This window comes from Grus americana, chromosome 27, assembly GCF_028858705.1.
Source record: "Grus americana isolate bGruAme1 chromosome 27, bGruAme1.mat, whole genome shotgun sequence".
NCBI classification, from domain to species: Eukaryota; Metazoa; Chordata; class Aves; order Gruiformes; family Gruidae; genus Grus; species Grus americana.
Window position 1 is genome coordinate 921772 of NC_072878.1, and position 15823 is coordinate 937594.

A 15823-nucleotide genomic window follows, 5' to 3' on the forward strand; every position below is an offset into this window, starting at 1 on the left:
CCACCCAAGACTGCCTTTAACCTCTCCCTGCCTCACGCAGAGGCATCACATTGTCCTCTTGCACACAAAAATCGTCCCAGAAGATCCCACAGGCTGTGGGATGTACCAGCTTGAAGAGAGCCCTCCAGCAACCACAGCTGCTTTTCCCTGCAGACACAGACTTGCCACGTAGGGGGCTGTGAAGAGTTCTCTTTGAATCAGCTCTCAGCATCCTCTCACCCCAGGCTGCCTTTAACCTCTCTTCTCCTCCCTCCTCTCCCCTCGGTGCCTGCAGGCAGTGCCCTCAGCCCTGCTGCGCTTTGCAGAGGAGCTGCTCCTGGCCAGAGATGTCTCTCTGCAGTGCTGCCCGCTTGCCATGAGCTCCCTCCATCCCAGGAGCCTGGAGCAGCTCAGCAGCAGAGGACCAGCCCAGGGCAACATTTCTCTGCCCTCCCACACTCCCTGCAGATGTCCCTGGGGCTCCAGGGCTGAAGCTTCTCAAAGGCATCAGGGTCTCTCCTGGGGAGCGCAGGCTGACGCAGACTGAAGTCATCACTGACTGTCCCTCTCTGAGCACTGGAGAGATGGATTTCAGAAGTGGGATTTTTCCTCCCGTGGCATGGTGGTCTATGAGAGGTTGAAATGTTCCCCTCCCTTAACCCCTCTCCCTGTCCCATGGCCAGGCAGGTCACCGCAGCAATGACAGGCAGGGATCATTTCCCCCCACGCAGGGCAGGGATTCAGCAGTGTCCATCAGGTCTCTCCTCTCTGGTGAGTAGTCTGGAGACTGGAGTGGGCTTCAGCTCTCCCCCACGCACCCCACAGACCCACAGGAGGTGGGATTCCTCTTGCCTCAGCTCAGTGTGCACACCATCCATGAGTCAGTACAGAGAAAAAGGACTGGCCATTTTTTCGCTCAGCAATGTCTAAAGCCAGCCGGATGGCTTTCACCTCTGCAAACTGACTCGATTCACCTTCTCCTTCAGCAGTTTGTACGAGTCGTCATGGAGGACTCCATCCAGCAGCCTTCCACCTCAGATTTGCTCCCACAATATTATGACAGGGCGCATCTGCAAACAGGGCATACTGCTTCTCATTTTCTGGTGGTTTATGACATGGTGTGTCCTCTTCAGCACATGTCACGTCCTCTTCTGGCGACACTACAAAGTTTTGGCCTTCTGGCCAGTCCATGGTCACTTCCAAGATTCCTGAGCAGTCGAGGTTTCCCATTCAAGCCTGTTGTGTTATTAGCACAACCCCTTTACTCCACATAGCATCAGTTTCATTATGCAGAGAGGGTTCCCTCCCTTTGAACATCCAGCCCAGTACAGGCAATCGAGGTGCCAAGATGGGTTGTGCTTCAGTACCAACTCCTTCTGAAGTGGCTCAAAGCCCTTCATATGCTGCCAATATCTTTTTATTTTCAGTTGGAGTGCAGTGGGCCTCGGATCCTCCATATCCCCGACTCCAAAAACCCAGGGGTCAACCTTGAGTCTCTCCAGGTGCTTTCTGCCAGAGGCTTCAGGTGGGGCCGTGGTCCCTGGCTGTGCTGTAAAGCATGTTTTTCACTTCTCCTCCGGTCTAGACTGGCCCAATGGCTATCACACGAACTATCTCTTGTCTAATTTGTTCAAAGGCTTGTTGCTGCTCAGGACCCATTCAAAGCTGTTCTTCTCCTGGGTCACTTGATAGAGAGGGCTTATGATCAGATTATAACCTGGAATGTGCCTTCTCCAAAAACCCACAACACCTAGGAAAGCTTGTGTTTCTTTTTTGTTAGGTGGAGGCAACAAACCTGTTACTTTATGGATCACATCCATTGGGCTATAACAATGCCCATCTTCATATTTTGTTCCTAAATCCTGGACCTCCTGTGCAGGTCCTTTGCTCTTCCTTTATTTTATGGCAAAACCAGCTCTCAGAAGAATCTAGATCCCTCTTTTCCCTTTCTCAAACACTTCCTTTTCTGTCTTGCCCCACACGATGATGTCATCAATACACTGCAGGTGCTCAGGAGCTTCACCCTCTTCTAGTGCAGTCTGGATCAGCACATGGCCAATGGTACCTGCTGTTCTTGAACCTGCAGCAACCCCCCAACAGAAGGATCCTCTGAGGGACTGGCAAGCTAACGGCTAAACATCTTCTCTGTACTCAAGGCAGCTATACCAAAAGCCCATTGGTACCCTGTTGGGTCTTTGAAGTACCCTCTCTGGAGGTGGTCTATGCCAAGGATGCTTCTGGACCAGTCCCAACGGGGTGCTTTTGCCACTCTTTCCCAGTTAGGCTTTCCTCAGCCTCCAACACAGACAGTTCTTGGGATCCTCCTGTCACTCCAGAAATGCAGATGGGTTCTGCCCCTTTCTAATCTAATGGCATTAGAGTACATGCGCACCGGTGTCCCCAGAGCTTTATACTCCCATGGGGCTGATGTGTCAGGCCATCCATCCCACACAGCCCAGTAACCTCGGTTGTCCCTTTCTTCTGCCCTGCTGGAGACAGGGCCCCTTTATTCCTGGTCAGCGTATTCATTCCTTGGGTTTTGTCACTGCAAAGCAGAAGTCCCTTCATCGGGGTTGAAAGTAAGATCAGCCCTTCTACTCTGCCCAACAGAACCTGGAGCAGTAGTTTCCCTGGGTGGATGCCTTTTGGCTGGTTCTTTGTCTGGCAGTTCCAGTACCCAAGCTTCTAGTCTCCAGGTAGGTTCACCATCCCACATCCTCATGCCCTCCCCCTGGTCACACAGATGGAACCGCAGGATGGCATGTGGTGTGTGCCACCAGTACCTTGTCCTCTGATCAGAAAAAGGCTGAGTCTTAATAGGTGAAACCTTGGTGTCTGTGAGAGAGGAGGGCATCTGCTTTTAAATGCAGGGACAATTGCTAGGACAGTTTCACCACAGCTGAGAAGCAGGCCCATAGGGAGGAAGCGAGATTCTCTTTCAGTTCCTGGAGGGTGCTGGCCAATCCATCCACAGTTGGTGCCTCTGCCTCTGTCCAGCTCTTTATCGCTGGGGTGTTGGCATATGTTAAGTGGCTATCAAATGCCATCCGCCTGATTGGCACTTGCCTCAAAGGCACCCTTGACCTCTGCTAAGCCAATATTCCTCAGTTATGACAGTGCGTACAATTCATCAATTCTTTCCAAAATAACTTCAGAATACAAATCATGTCACAGCATATTTAAACAAGTCAAAATGTTTAAAAACATTTTTTTTAAAAAAGTTTTTAAAAAATTTAAGCAGTCAAAATGAACATCTTCCAGGTGACTGCCTGCTCTTTGGGCAATTTCCAAAGCAAATATTCCAATAAGTGGCCTTCAGTCTTTTCACAACTGATCCACAACAGGTCTCTTATTTATAGTCAGTGTCCCGTAAAGATACAGCCATATCCATAATCCTTAAAAATGACATATAATGTCAGTGAAGAATCTGAGCCATGTACAGTTCTAGTGAACCACTTCTCAGTCTATTTTTATTTCTTTGAAGCCGCGACAGCAGCCCGTATCATCATGGGAACAAAACCAGTGACACCTTGGTTTCACTGAAACTCGGGCAAACCCCCCACTGCCTTCAAAACCTAAACCAGATTTTTACCACCAGCCTTTGATTCCCACCTTGTGCCTCATAAGAATGAACTATCCTCAGACCCTCATAGCCAGAGGACTAAAACAGAGCACTATTTCCGTTTCAGACATGTGACATGGACTGCTGGATGGTTTGGGAAGTGAATGGTGATGGGGAAGCACAGCGTGGTCGCTTGAATTACTGTGGCACATAACAAACAGAGGATGACCTTACAGAGGAACATGCCAGCCTGACAAAGGATTCGTGGATCTGCTATCATAATGGTGATGTCCCATGGACTCAGTACAGGCAAGGAGTGCAGTGCATTCAATGCTGCTGTTGCTGAGTGCGGCTAGTGGATTTGCTGGTCATTACACGTGGTTACTTCTGACCCTCAGCTACCGAGGGTAGAGACAAGTAAATACGTGCTGCATATCCTGGCCGAGACCTTACTGGCCCTATCTCCTGCCAGTGCTAGCTCACACCACCAGTAAAAATGCTGGTCTTCTCATCATGCAGAAAGAAATAAATAAATAACTATCCGTCCTGTTATCTATCTCTTCTGATAGCTGTGGGCATCTACGGGGAGGCAAAAAACAGGGGTGCCTGAGCTCGTTGATCCAGAATATGCCCGTCTTCATTACGAGTATGTCCCTGCTAACAGAGGTGCCAGCTATTCCCTCTGCTCTTTGGGGCACGTGCATCCTTGAAGAGAGCAGTGATGGCAGATGGTGTGAGTGTCACGACTGGAAGGAATGGGTGCATCGATGCCGGATTGCTGGAGAAGGTCTTGCTTGGCTTGTGCGAGCCAGGCCAGCAGCTTCCCCCAGCAGCTCTCCCCACTCAGAGGGCAGAGCTGAACCACTTGCGTACAATGCCACAGTGCTCCTGCCCCACACTGGTGAGAGGATGCTGCCCAGGGCCCCCAGGATGGTGATGTCTGGGTCAGGGGTGCTGTGAAGGAACCCCCCCTGGAAAGCCAGGGAGAGCTGCAGGGCAGGCAGGGGGGCAGAGGGAAAGGGACACAGTGCCCCTGGGGAGACAGCTCCATCACCCAGGCTGCTCTAAGCTCCACTCCTGCAGGACTCCCCTGCCACCAGGCTTTCCCGAAGGACAGTGACACCCCGGCTGTCAGGCTGCTCCCCCGGGACTGCCCCCACCTCTGGGCTCCAGCCTGTCCCCAGGGGCGACCCAGGTGTGCAGGGTGCCCCAGGACCTGCTCTTCCCCGGTCCCTCAGCACTGCCCTCCTCTGTGGGCTCTGCCCGCTGCCAGGGCTGGAGGGAGCCCAGGTGTCCAGGCTGCTTTACCCCCCCAGACTCCCCCCGATCAGGCACTCTCGTGAAGCACCATGATTGCTGAAAGGGTTCCTTGTCCTACGGGCCCAGGGCAAACACGGCTTATCAGAGATGCTGTGGGGACAAACATCCCTCCTCTTGCCAGGGGAGCTCTGTCTCCGTGATTAGCTCCGAGTCACTGCCTGGACACAAGTGCGCACTTCATCGTGTCCCTCTGGATGGCCACATCCTGCTCAGGGACAGCGCTGTCCTGGGTCAAGGACAAGGGCATTGAAGGGACACTTCATGGGGACAAGGGCCTTTGGTGAGCTGCGACCAAGTCCCAGCCAGGGCCAGGGCTGGAGCCAGAGCCTTCTTGGGAACGGGGTCACAGGGACCCACTGTCCGGGGGCAGCTCTGCAGAGTGGGACCCATGTTGTCTGGCAGGGCATGGTGGCCCCAGGCAGTGGCAGGGGGAGGGCCAGGGCAGGGGATATTCCCCTCTGGCCTCTGCTCCGGGGAGGCCGTGCCTGGGGACTGGCCCAGTTTGGGGCCTGCAGTACAAGGGAAATGGCGGGGGGGCTGGAGCTGGGCACTGCGACCACCTCAGCACTGCCCCCGAACTGAGCCATCGTCTCCCGGTGCCCAACATTCATCAGTGCTGCCCATTGCCTCCAGCAACTGAAGATCCCAGTCACCTGGCTGTGCCCACTGCCCATGTCCCCAGTTGTCCTCTCACCTCCCAGCGTTCCCTAATCCTGGAGTCCACGATGCCCCAAGAAGAGGGATCAGTCCCAGCCCCCATTTTACCCAAGGGGCTGGAGAGGGGTCAGAGACAATCCTGCTTAGAGACCCCTGGTTTGAGGCTGGCGTCATCTCTGGGGGAGTCCTGGAGGGAACGACTGGCCTGAAAGGTGAGGAGCACGGGGAGATGGCAGTGCTGGGAGGTGAGGGGCACTGGGAGATGGGGGATCTGGCTTTGGAGAGCTGTGGGAGGAAGGTTTTGTGTTAGAGCAGTGGGTTGTCACCGTAAGGCTGTCAGAGGCGCACTGCCCACCCCCCTCGCCACCCGCAGATGCCTGGGCCCTTCCCTGTGCACCTGCCCCATGCCGGAAGCTGGACTGATGCCGAGGAAAGGGGCTGGATCAGAGCCGGAGGCAGGGGTGACTCTGTGCCAGGCTGGGCTGGTTGCCAGGGCTGGTGTCTCTGCCAAGCCTGGTGTCTCGGCCAAGTCTGGCTTTGCCCCGGGAGCTCTCAGGTTGGGGAGGGGCAAGGAGGAGTCCTGGGAGGGATAAATCTGCCCCTCACCTTCTCCAGCTTCACCCAGGACTCACCACACTGCAGAGGAAGATGAAGGTTGCAGTGCTCAGCGTGGCCCTGCTCTTCACCATCCTGCTGTGCACCCCGGGAGATGCTCAGGTGAGTCCACAATGCCACGGGGAGGGTCTCAAGGCTGGGGATGGGCCATGGCTGCAGGACATCAGCTCTCCTGCAGCACAAAATTGTAGTGGAGAGCCCAAAACCCCTTGAGCTGGCCTCTCCCCTTCCCAAGCAAGGAGCTCCTCCAGGCTCCCCTGCACCTCCAGCCCCAGCCAAGACAGCTTTCTCCCTCCCACAATTCTGCCTGTTCCCTCCACAATTCATCTTCTTGTGCCCAGAGCCTGAGTTCCTCAGTGAGTGGTTGGACCTGCCCCCTCCTGGGAGGGTCCACCACAAACTCCTGTGAGGGCCCCTGCTAGTTTCTTGTCTTGGTGGCCACACATCTCTCCCTTTGGGCCTCCCCATCTCATCCTTTTGGTCCCCTCAGACATCTCCTCTCCAGGATCTCCTCTGTGTCTTACCTACAGTGCCCAAATGCCCTCCCTTTGATCATTCCCAATGCCTTTCTTTTGGTCTTTCCCCTCAGTCCTTTGCCTTTCCACTGCAGTAGTGTCCCCAGATGCCCTTCCTTCAACCCCCACTTCCAAACACTCTCCCAATCCCCTTGTTTCTGTCCTCTGCAGTCCTCTTCCTTCTGTCACCACCAACCACCTCTCTTGAAGTCCCCAAATCCCCTCCACTTCAATTCCTTTACCCCTCACTTGTATCCCATGCAGCCCTGTCCATTCAACACCCCCAGCCCAGTCCCTTGGGGTCCACTAATTCACCCCAGAGCCCTGTATTGGGTTGTGTCCCTGCCACACACACCCATTCTCTTTGGATGCCCTGAATTCCCCATGCGATCCTTGTCTCCATCCCCACCCCTGGTCCCTGCATGACCAGGTATCCCAGGTGACACTTGGAGGAATGATCCTGGGGGGGGGAGCAGAAGGGATTTTTCCCCTCAGACCAGGTGGAAGCCATGGGCCTGGGGGGACTGGGGACACCTGTGTCCCACCCACAGCCCCACCAAGGTCCAATTCAGACCACCCCTTTGCTCGTCTTCCCTAGGTTCTCTTGGATGGAAGCGGAAGTAATAGCCTGGATGTAAGTAGTGGGGTGGACTTGGAGGGTCTCCAGTCTGGGGAAGTGGAGGGCACCTTGGTCCTCCCATCCCTTGCTGGGACCGGGGACATGCCAGTGACCAGTGAGGTTTCATGGTCTCTCTGCAGGTGGGGTTAGTCAAAGACGGGCGAGTGAGGAGCACTGAGGTGGGTACCATGAGTTCTGCTGGCCCCAGACTCTCCCCTCCACGGCCACGACACTGCAGGGCATCCCAGTGTGCCCCAGTACACCCCAGTGCACCCCAGAGAACACCCCTGCACCCCAGTGTTTTCCCAGAGAGGTCCCCTTCCCCAGGGCTCCCACTGCATTCCCATCCATCCCATTACAACCCAGTACACCCCAGGATGCCCCAGTACACAGCCACGCACCCAGGTGGGCCCCTTCCCCAGGGCCCCCACTGCTTCCTGTGCACCACCACACAAACTCCTGTACCCCATTTTTCCCCAGAGGCACCTTCCCCAAGGACCCCATTGCTTTCCCCTGCCTCCCAGTACACCCCAGTGCACCCAAGCGTGTCCCTAACCCTCCCTTTCTCCCCAGCCCCATCTGGCTGACGCATTGGAGAGGCTTTTGCGCCAGAAACGCCTGGTTGCCTCTGTTGATGTCTAGGTGAGCAGCACCATGGTGTCTCCAGCCCCACAAAGGATCCTGGGCCCCGGGGGATGCCTGAGCCCTTTGGGGTGGGCAGAATGTGGGTATGGGAGAGGGAAACAGAGGGGACTGTCCATGACCCATGCCCCAGGGTAGGCTGGACACAGCTGCCCCCCTGCCTTTCCTTCTACCTAGTGGGGCTCTACAGACCCAGAGGGTCACCGTGCAGACCAGGTAGGGGCTCTGGTGCCATACAGACGCCCAAGCCCACTGTGAGGGCTGAGTAGGGCTCTGGGGGATTTAGGGGCATCCCTCTGGGTGCCATATTGATCTCAGGAGAGCCAAGTGCTGTCCTGGGTGTACTGGGGGCTCCAATTCCCTTCTCCTTCCCCAGGTCTCTGCAGACAGAGATGGTGGGGGCAAGGCCCCTCTCATTGTTCCAGCTGACACTGGGGGTCACGTTCTGGGCTCTGTCTTTCAGGACTGGAACTGGTGGTGACAGCCCTGTCCTGCCCTCCCCCTCCAGAGGCAGGAGGAGATGATCATCCCTGGATGACCCCCCCCACCCCCTGGGAGCCCTGGGCCATTTCCTTCTAATGATCAATAAACCCCTTCAGCAAAGCTATGCTCTCGTGTGTGTCTGTGTGTCCGAGTCTCTATGTCCCCTCTCCTCTGCCAGTGCCCCGGGTCCTCTCTGGCTGCACCACTGCCATGAGCAGAGCGGCTGAGGGAGCCCGGATGCCTGGGGTGTCTCTGTAAAGGAGATCCCCTTCCCACCCACCACGTGGCCCCCGATCAGGGCAGATTAGGGCAAACAGGAGTGTCCCCCCAGGAGGCTGGGAGAGGCAAGGGGCAGACGGTGCCAGCCCTTGGGGCATGTGGTGCTTTGGAGGCACAGCGGGAAACAGGTTCTTACCAGGGCTCCAGTGAGCACCATCCCCCACATCGCACAATGGGGTGTCAGGGCAGGAGAGGAGCACGGAGAGGCAGCCTGGAGCCCTGGGTCCTCTGCCCCACTCTGGGAGGGGTGGTGGTTCCCTGCCCCATGGACTCAGCCCTCCTGGCTTCACAGGAGATTTCAGAGCCCCATGCTGGGCCCATGTGCCTTCCTGGACCCCCAGCCCCACACCCTTGTTGGGGACACCCCCCATCACAGACCAGGAAGGCAGGTCATGGGCTCCAGACACTGGACAGATGTCTGATGACACTGATGGCACAGCTACAGGAGGTAGCTTCTCTCTATTGTTAGCGCCATCAGATCTCTGATATACAGTGTTTCTGTAAAAGTCAGATGCTAGAGTTATAACATGCTAGTTTGTGAAATACTGTACATTTCGTTTCCAGAAAGTACACACAAGAAAACATCTACCTTCTTAGCTCAATTGTCACAGCTCTACTACACAACACAAACTCACAGGCAATCTGGTACGAGATCTTTGTTGAGCTGAACTTCAGACCGCCAATGTAAACGTAAGCATTTTCTTCAGTGAGTCTCCATGTACTGGTGCTGTTTTCCAGCTTGGTATATCCAGCGCTCTCTGCTGCTTTTAGTGAATGTATCTGCTCTACCCATACGTGCATTGCCCAATATTAGTTTTCTTATCAAGCTTTTCTCCATTCTTATGTGCTCATGTACATTAAATCATTTTTTTCAGGGATTTCTTTAACCTGTCTCCTGTCACGTGCCAGCTTTGTTTCTGAAGCCATTAGAGCCCTCCACATGCTTCTGATCCACAGAGATTCCAACAAGACATCCTCAACCTCACTCACCTGGTGAGTCAGTTAGAAGCAGCTGCTTCACAGTTCCAAGGTTATGGTGCTAAGCTTTCTATCTCTGCTGTAGGAGTGTCCACTTTGGGGATCTTTTGGAACAAAGAAGAAATAGGTGGAGTTCTGGAGTCCGTGTCTCTGGAACTGTTCAGACAGCTTCCATTGGAAGAAGTCTTTTTGCACTGAAGCCCACTAGCATTTTGACTAACATCTGGCAGGCTTTGCTGACACAACAGTTAAAAAAAATAATGACGCCTTCAAGTAATTACAAAAGCAAAAAAAATACTGCCAGACGAGCCACATTTTTATTATACCTTCTTTCTTTTCTGTCAGGTTTCTGCAGGCAAAAAAATGGTGCAGATGTTTTCTTTTCACATGAGCTGCCTCAATCTTCATGCTTTTCTTTAGTATGCTTAGGTTATTAGCCTGCCTGTAAACTAATATGAAATTTAGTGTTGTAGCTCTTTTTTTTGTCATAATGTTGAATCACAGCGCCACGGGATGTCCTGTACAGGACAATCATCAGTACAGATATCAGTGCAAGTTGGAGGAAGTCACCCCACCTGGCCTGAAATTCGGGCAAGAGTTGTGATGCATTTTCCTGGGCTTTTCTCATATGCCAAAGCACGAGCTAAAAAGGTGGGGTCTTCCTGCATTTACTCATGTTGTGTGAGCACAGCTCAGGCAGGTACCATGGATAAACTCTTCCTCAGTGCAAACCAACGTTTAAAGGAGACCACCGTTCAGAACTCTTTCTGGAAAAATACTGTCAACAGGCAACACCAACTTCATTTAGAGCCTGATCCAGTTAATTCCCACTTGCAAAGTGCAGTAACTGACAACCGTTTTGGACAAGCGTATTACAGGCAGTACATGGACATCTCCTGGCTTCACATCGGACTGTCCACTTCATGAAACACAGCTCCTTCGTGAGTGCGTTTACTATGAGCTGCAGAACTGTTACTTCACATAGGGTATATGGTGTATGACTGTAGTACACACACACTTTTGGTTCCAGATGGACTTCCTTTGACAAAGTGTCAAAATAGTCTGTTTTTAAAGCTCATCTTCTCTCTGTTGCTCTCTGTAGAAAGAGCTGAGAGCTAATACCAGAGGGAAGCACAACTCACTGTGCGAAGCTACTTCCATGAGAATAAAAAAAATGAAAGCCTACAAGCCTAGAGGAAAATACAGGCTTACCTCTGCCTGTGAATGACCGTATAGCGTACGTGAAATCAATGTTAATGCTTCCTGCATTTTTGGCTTTCTTAAAGACAATGCCAAGAACCCACATTGTCACATAGCCTCTCCTAGCCGTTCCGCAGCACGGCTGTTTACTTCCAAGTGTAACGAGGTCTTGACCTAATTTGCCTTGCCTTGTTCATAGGCATTGTCAACTTCCCCATCACAAGTAAAATATTCATAATTAGTATTTCCCTTCTTATGATATCATTTCCGTAACAAATACAGACGGAAAGCCTATGTTTAATAGCTTTGCATTACATCTAAATCAAAACAGCAACTTCCTACATCTTTTCCCTATTGCATTGTACAACCTGCGCTTGAGAAAATTTGCACAAAACAAGAATGGCTTTTAGAGCTTGCTAGCATTCGCGATCTTTCCAGTGCGCAGAAGGCCACCATCTGCCTTTCGCTGCCCCATTCTCCCGACAGAGGTGATAACAAGTGACATCAAGGACAATGTCCGTTGGATCTATCGGATATTGCTAATATCCAGTTCTTCTAGTCAACACTAGATATGTTTCAGTTGCCTGCATGTATTACTGAAAATTGGATCTCCCAGCTTCAAAGTTGAGGAAAATGGCACTTGGAGAGTTTTACTGAAAGAGTGATTATGTCCAAAAGAATCTGTCCCCCTTTTGGAATTTAAGAGAAATGAATGAAAATCTTATTTCTCTCTCAAGTGTAGCAGACTGCCAGGCATATACCAAGAAGGGCTGCTAAGAGAGAAAGGAGCACACATGGCATGCTACCTATTCATCCATCAGCCTTCTGTTGAAATGAGAAGTCTGTTGCAGTTTAATGTTTTGCCAAGTCTTGCTACTATTTGTCCACCACAGTGAACAGCTCCAACATATTTCTGTTCTGAGAGATCCTAATTTTATACAAGAAGTTAACTGAGGTGGATTTGTTCTGGCTTTTGTCACTTATTCGTAGCTTTACAAAGCTGCAAGCCATTTCTCTGGCATGCGCTGAGAGACAACGGGTAAGTTTACACAATTCCAGTTCAGGGAGTTGCCTTCAGCCATCAGGGCAGTGTAGGAGCATTCACTGTGAATGCATTTCTCCAACTCATGAGGTCAGCTTGTGTCATGGTTTTACCCCAACCAGCAACTGAGCACCACACAGCCGCTTCCTCACTCCCCCACAGCGGGATGGGGGAGAGAGTCGGAAGAGTCACAGTGAGAAAACCCGTGAGCTGAGATAAAGACAGTTCAATAAGTAAAGCAAAAGCCGTGTGCACAAGCAAAGCAAGACAAGGAATTCATTCCTCACTTCCCATGGGCAGGCAGGTGTTCAGCCATCTCCGGGAAAGCAGGGCTCCATCACGCGTAATGGTGACTTGGGAAGACAAACGCCATCACTCCAAATGCCATCACCCCCCTGTCCTTCCTCTTCCCCAAGCCCTTTATAAGCTGAGCATGACATCATATGGTATGGAATGTCTCTTAGGTCAGTTGGGGTCAGCTGTCCTGGCTGTGTCCCCTCCCAAATCCTTGTGCACCCCCAGCCATCCATTGGAGGGGCGGCGTGGGGAGCAGGAAAGGCCTTGACACTGTGTAAGCCCTGCTCAGCAACAACAAAAACATCTCTCTGTAACAAAAACAACTCTATGTTATCAACACTGTTTCCAGCACAAATCCCAAACATAGCCCCAGACTGGCTGCTGGGAAGACAATTAACTCTGTCTCAGCTGAAACCAGGACAGCTCATGATCCAGCCTCTGGTCCACAGCAGCAGCCAGACCGACCCTGACCGAGTGGAGATTTTCCAGCTGTGGCCAGAAGGGTGGTCGGGGCCTGGAGCACGTTATGTCCAAGGAGAGGCTGAGAGAGCTGCCCTGTTTTGAGAAATCCCTCAGAGCCAAACACTGGAGCCAGGGCCCGGGGGAGATGGTGGGATCTCAGCCAACGGAGGTATTCCAAGTTTGTTGAGACAAGGCCCTGAGCACCTGATCTATCAGGAGCTGTCTGAGGAGGGGTTGGGACTAGAGCCCAATGAAATGATTGTCCTTTTTCAAATAGTCTTTCTGTGTGCCAGCCTTTCTGCAACACTGGCAGCTCCCACCCAGCTGAAATCACTTTGGGAGATGATGGTTCCCCTTTTGTACCCAGAAGAACCATAGTGTGAGGACATCCCCCGAGGCTCACACGTGCAGCCAGCACAGCGTGAGGCACTCATCCCCAGGGAAGCATTCCTGGGCTGCTGCTCAGAACCTGCTGTGGGCTGAGGACCATCACAGCCCATCGCCAAGGGCAGCCCGTCCAGGATCTCCTGGGACAGTGCAGGCAGGCCATGGTGACCAGCTCCAGCAGAGACACCCACGGCAGGTCCCGGCATGGGCTCAGAGCAGGGCACATGGAGACACCCAACAGCCAGGGCAGAGGCACTGTGGCAATGCCTATAGGCTGACAGTGGGCTGAAGAGCGTGGGGCAAGAAGAGGAGATCTCCTCAGCTGGGCTGGCCAAGCCCTGCTGCCCAACATGGCCCCCCAGCCCTGCAGTGCAGGCACTAGATAGAGCAGGGTGCGTTCTTGGGGTGGGGAAACGTCTCCAGCAGCACAGTCCCTGTGGCAGCCCTCCATGCCTCCACCCGCAGCAGCCCTCCATTTGGCAGCCCCCCACCAGTACCTGCCCCTGCATAACCTCGGTCGTGTCCCATGCAGGTGTCAGCAGTCAGCCGTGCGGTGGGATCTGCAGGGTGTGGGACAGAAGAGAGACGGCACCGGGCTGGCCGTGCCCCAGGACAGGCACTGAGCCCAGCAGGAGGACGGAGCTGGCCCCACAACCAAGGTCCCTCCCCAGGGCTGGGTGTATGGCCAGAGAGGGAAATGGACGATGCGTGGGGCGGTTTCTCCCACTTGCCCTGGGGCAGCTTCCCCAGCGTGTCCAGGGAACATGGCACAGAGCAGCTCCTCTCTCCTGCACCTGTGATGACTTGCTTCCTTCTCGAGGAGATCAGGCTCTGCTCCACAGGCCCACTGGAGCGGGTCCTCCCCCTGGATGGTCACAGAGCTCCGATAACGTCAGGCTGTTCCTGTCCTGGGCACTTTCCAGTCCAGCCCATCCCCTCCCCGGCTCTCCCCCACCTTCCCTGCCCTCTCCCCAGCGCAGCCCAGCAGAGCAGCCCAGTCTGGGCTGGCAGTCTGGGCTGCTGCAGAGCTCTGGGCACTCAGCCCACAGCCCCAGCCCCTCGGAAGGGCACAGCAGCTGCTGGGAGGCAGAGGGGGGGCTCAGCCTCCCCATCGGCCCCAGGCCTGCAGCTGGCCCCAAGTGCCAGCGCAGGCCACTCCCTCTCGGCCTCTCCTGCATTGACGCTGCAGGGGATCCCCAGCCCTGACCGCCTTTGCCCCACTCTGCCTCCCCGCCAGCCCTGCTCCCCAGGACACCAGCAGAGTCCTGGCCCTGCGGCTCCTCAGGCACCTCCTGCATCTCTCCACTCTCCTGCCCTGTGCCTGCTGCATCTTCACGGACTCCCACAGCACTGCAGAGTCTTTCTGTGGGGGTACCTGGAGCGAGTGCTCTGCCCTGGGGGGACTTCATCTCAGGGTCTTTCACCTTCTGAGTCTCCATCCACTTCCCACCCCGGAGTACCTGCAGTGTCCCCATCCTCTCCTGACCATGCCAGATTCCTTTCCACATGGACGGACATCTGCCATCAGCCCCGTCATACCTGTGACAGCATGAGGAAGGGGACTGGGAGCTCGTGCACCATTTCCAATGCCCCTGGACACCAAGACGAGAGCCTTCAACTAAGTGCTTGGTGTCTAACAGTGATACCATGAGATTATTTCCCCAAACAGAAGGAGAAAAACAGGCAGAAGAGACCTGGAAAGTCCAATTCCTCTGGCTTGTTCTTAGCCACAGCTGTATGAAGGAGAGCCCAGGCTGCAGGCACCTCCCTCAGGAGATCCCCTTTTATTGCAGAGAGGCTATAAGGAAGGCAAAAGGTGACACATGGTTCTTCAAGGATCAGACACAACAGGACAGAGCCTCAAGAGAAGTCCTATGAACCCAAGCAATTACCTCTAACAATGATTATCAGAGAAAAAAAAAAACAAAAAAAACCAAACAGAGTACTGGCCTAAAATATGTTCTGGATACTCTGCAGAGAAGGGGAGACAAATTACTGTTGGTGGTGCAAGGTCCATTGACTTAGTTTCCTGAGGGTATCCTTGAGCTCCTGGTTCCTGATGCTGTAGATGAGGGGGTTCACTGCTGGAGGCACCACCGAGTACAGAACTGCCACCACCAGGTCCAGGGATGGGGACGAGATGGAGGGGGGCTTTAGGTGAGCAAAGATGGCAGTGCTGACAAACAGGGAGACGACAGCCAGGTGAGGGAGGCACATGGAAAAGGCTTTGTGCCGTCCCTGCTCAGAGGGGATCCTCAGCACGGCCCTGAAGATCTCCACATAGGACAGCACAATGAAAACAAAACAGCCCAAACCTAAAAAACAACTTAATATAAGAAGCCCAACTTCCCTGAGGTAGGCATCTGAGCAGGAGAGCTTGAGGATCTGGGGGATTTCACAGAAGAACTGGTCCAGGTCATTACCCTGGCAGAGTGGTATAGAAAATGTATTGGCCGTGTGCAGCACAGCATTGAGAAACCCACTGCCCCAGGCAGCTGCTGCCATGTGGACACAAGCTCTGCTGCCCAGGAGGGTCCCGTAGTGCAGGGGTTGGCAGATGGCAACGTAGCGGTCATAGGCCATGACAGTGAGAAGGGCGCACTCAGCTCCAAGCAGGAAGACAATCAGAAAGAGTTGAGCAGCACATCCTGTGTAGGAGATGATCCTTACGTCCAATAGGGAATTGGCCATGGCTTTGGGCACAGTGGTGGAGATGGAGCCCAGGTCGAGGATGGAGAGGTTGAGGAGGAAGAAGTACATGGGGGTGTGGAGGTGGTGGTCGCAGG

At 53.8% G+C, this 15823-nt stretch overlaps 1 protein-coding gene across 1 annotated transcript; it reads right to left on the reverse strand.

Moving 5' to 3' along the window:
- Positions 1-14987: 14987 nt before the first annotated feature.
- On the reverse strand, positions 14988-15584 carry LOC129196853 (olfactory receptor 14J1-like; the record flags this gene model as incomplete). Its single annotated transcript, XM_054804823.1, has 2 exons — positions 14988-15008; positions 15123-15584. Coding segments are annotated over 2 exons (483 nt in total), but the record flags the coding sequence as incomplete, so codon positions are not given.
- Between the last annotated feature and the right edge of the window lie 239 nt (positions 15585-15823).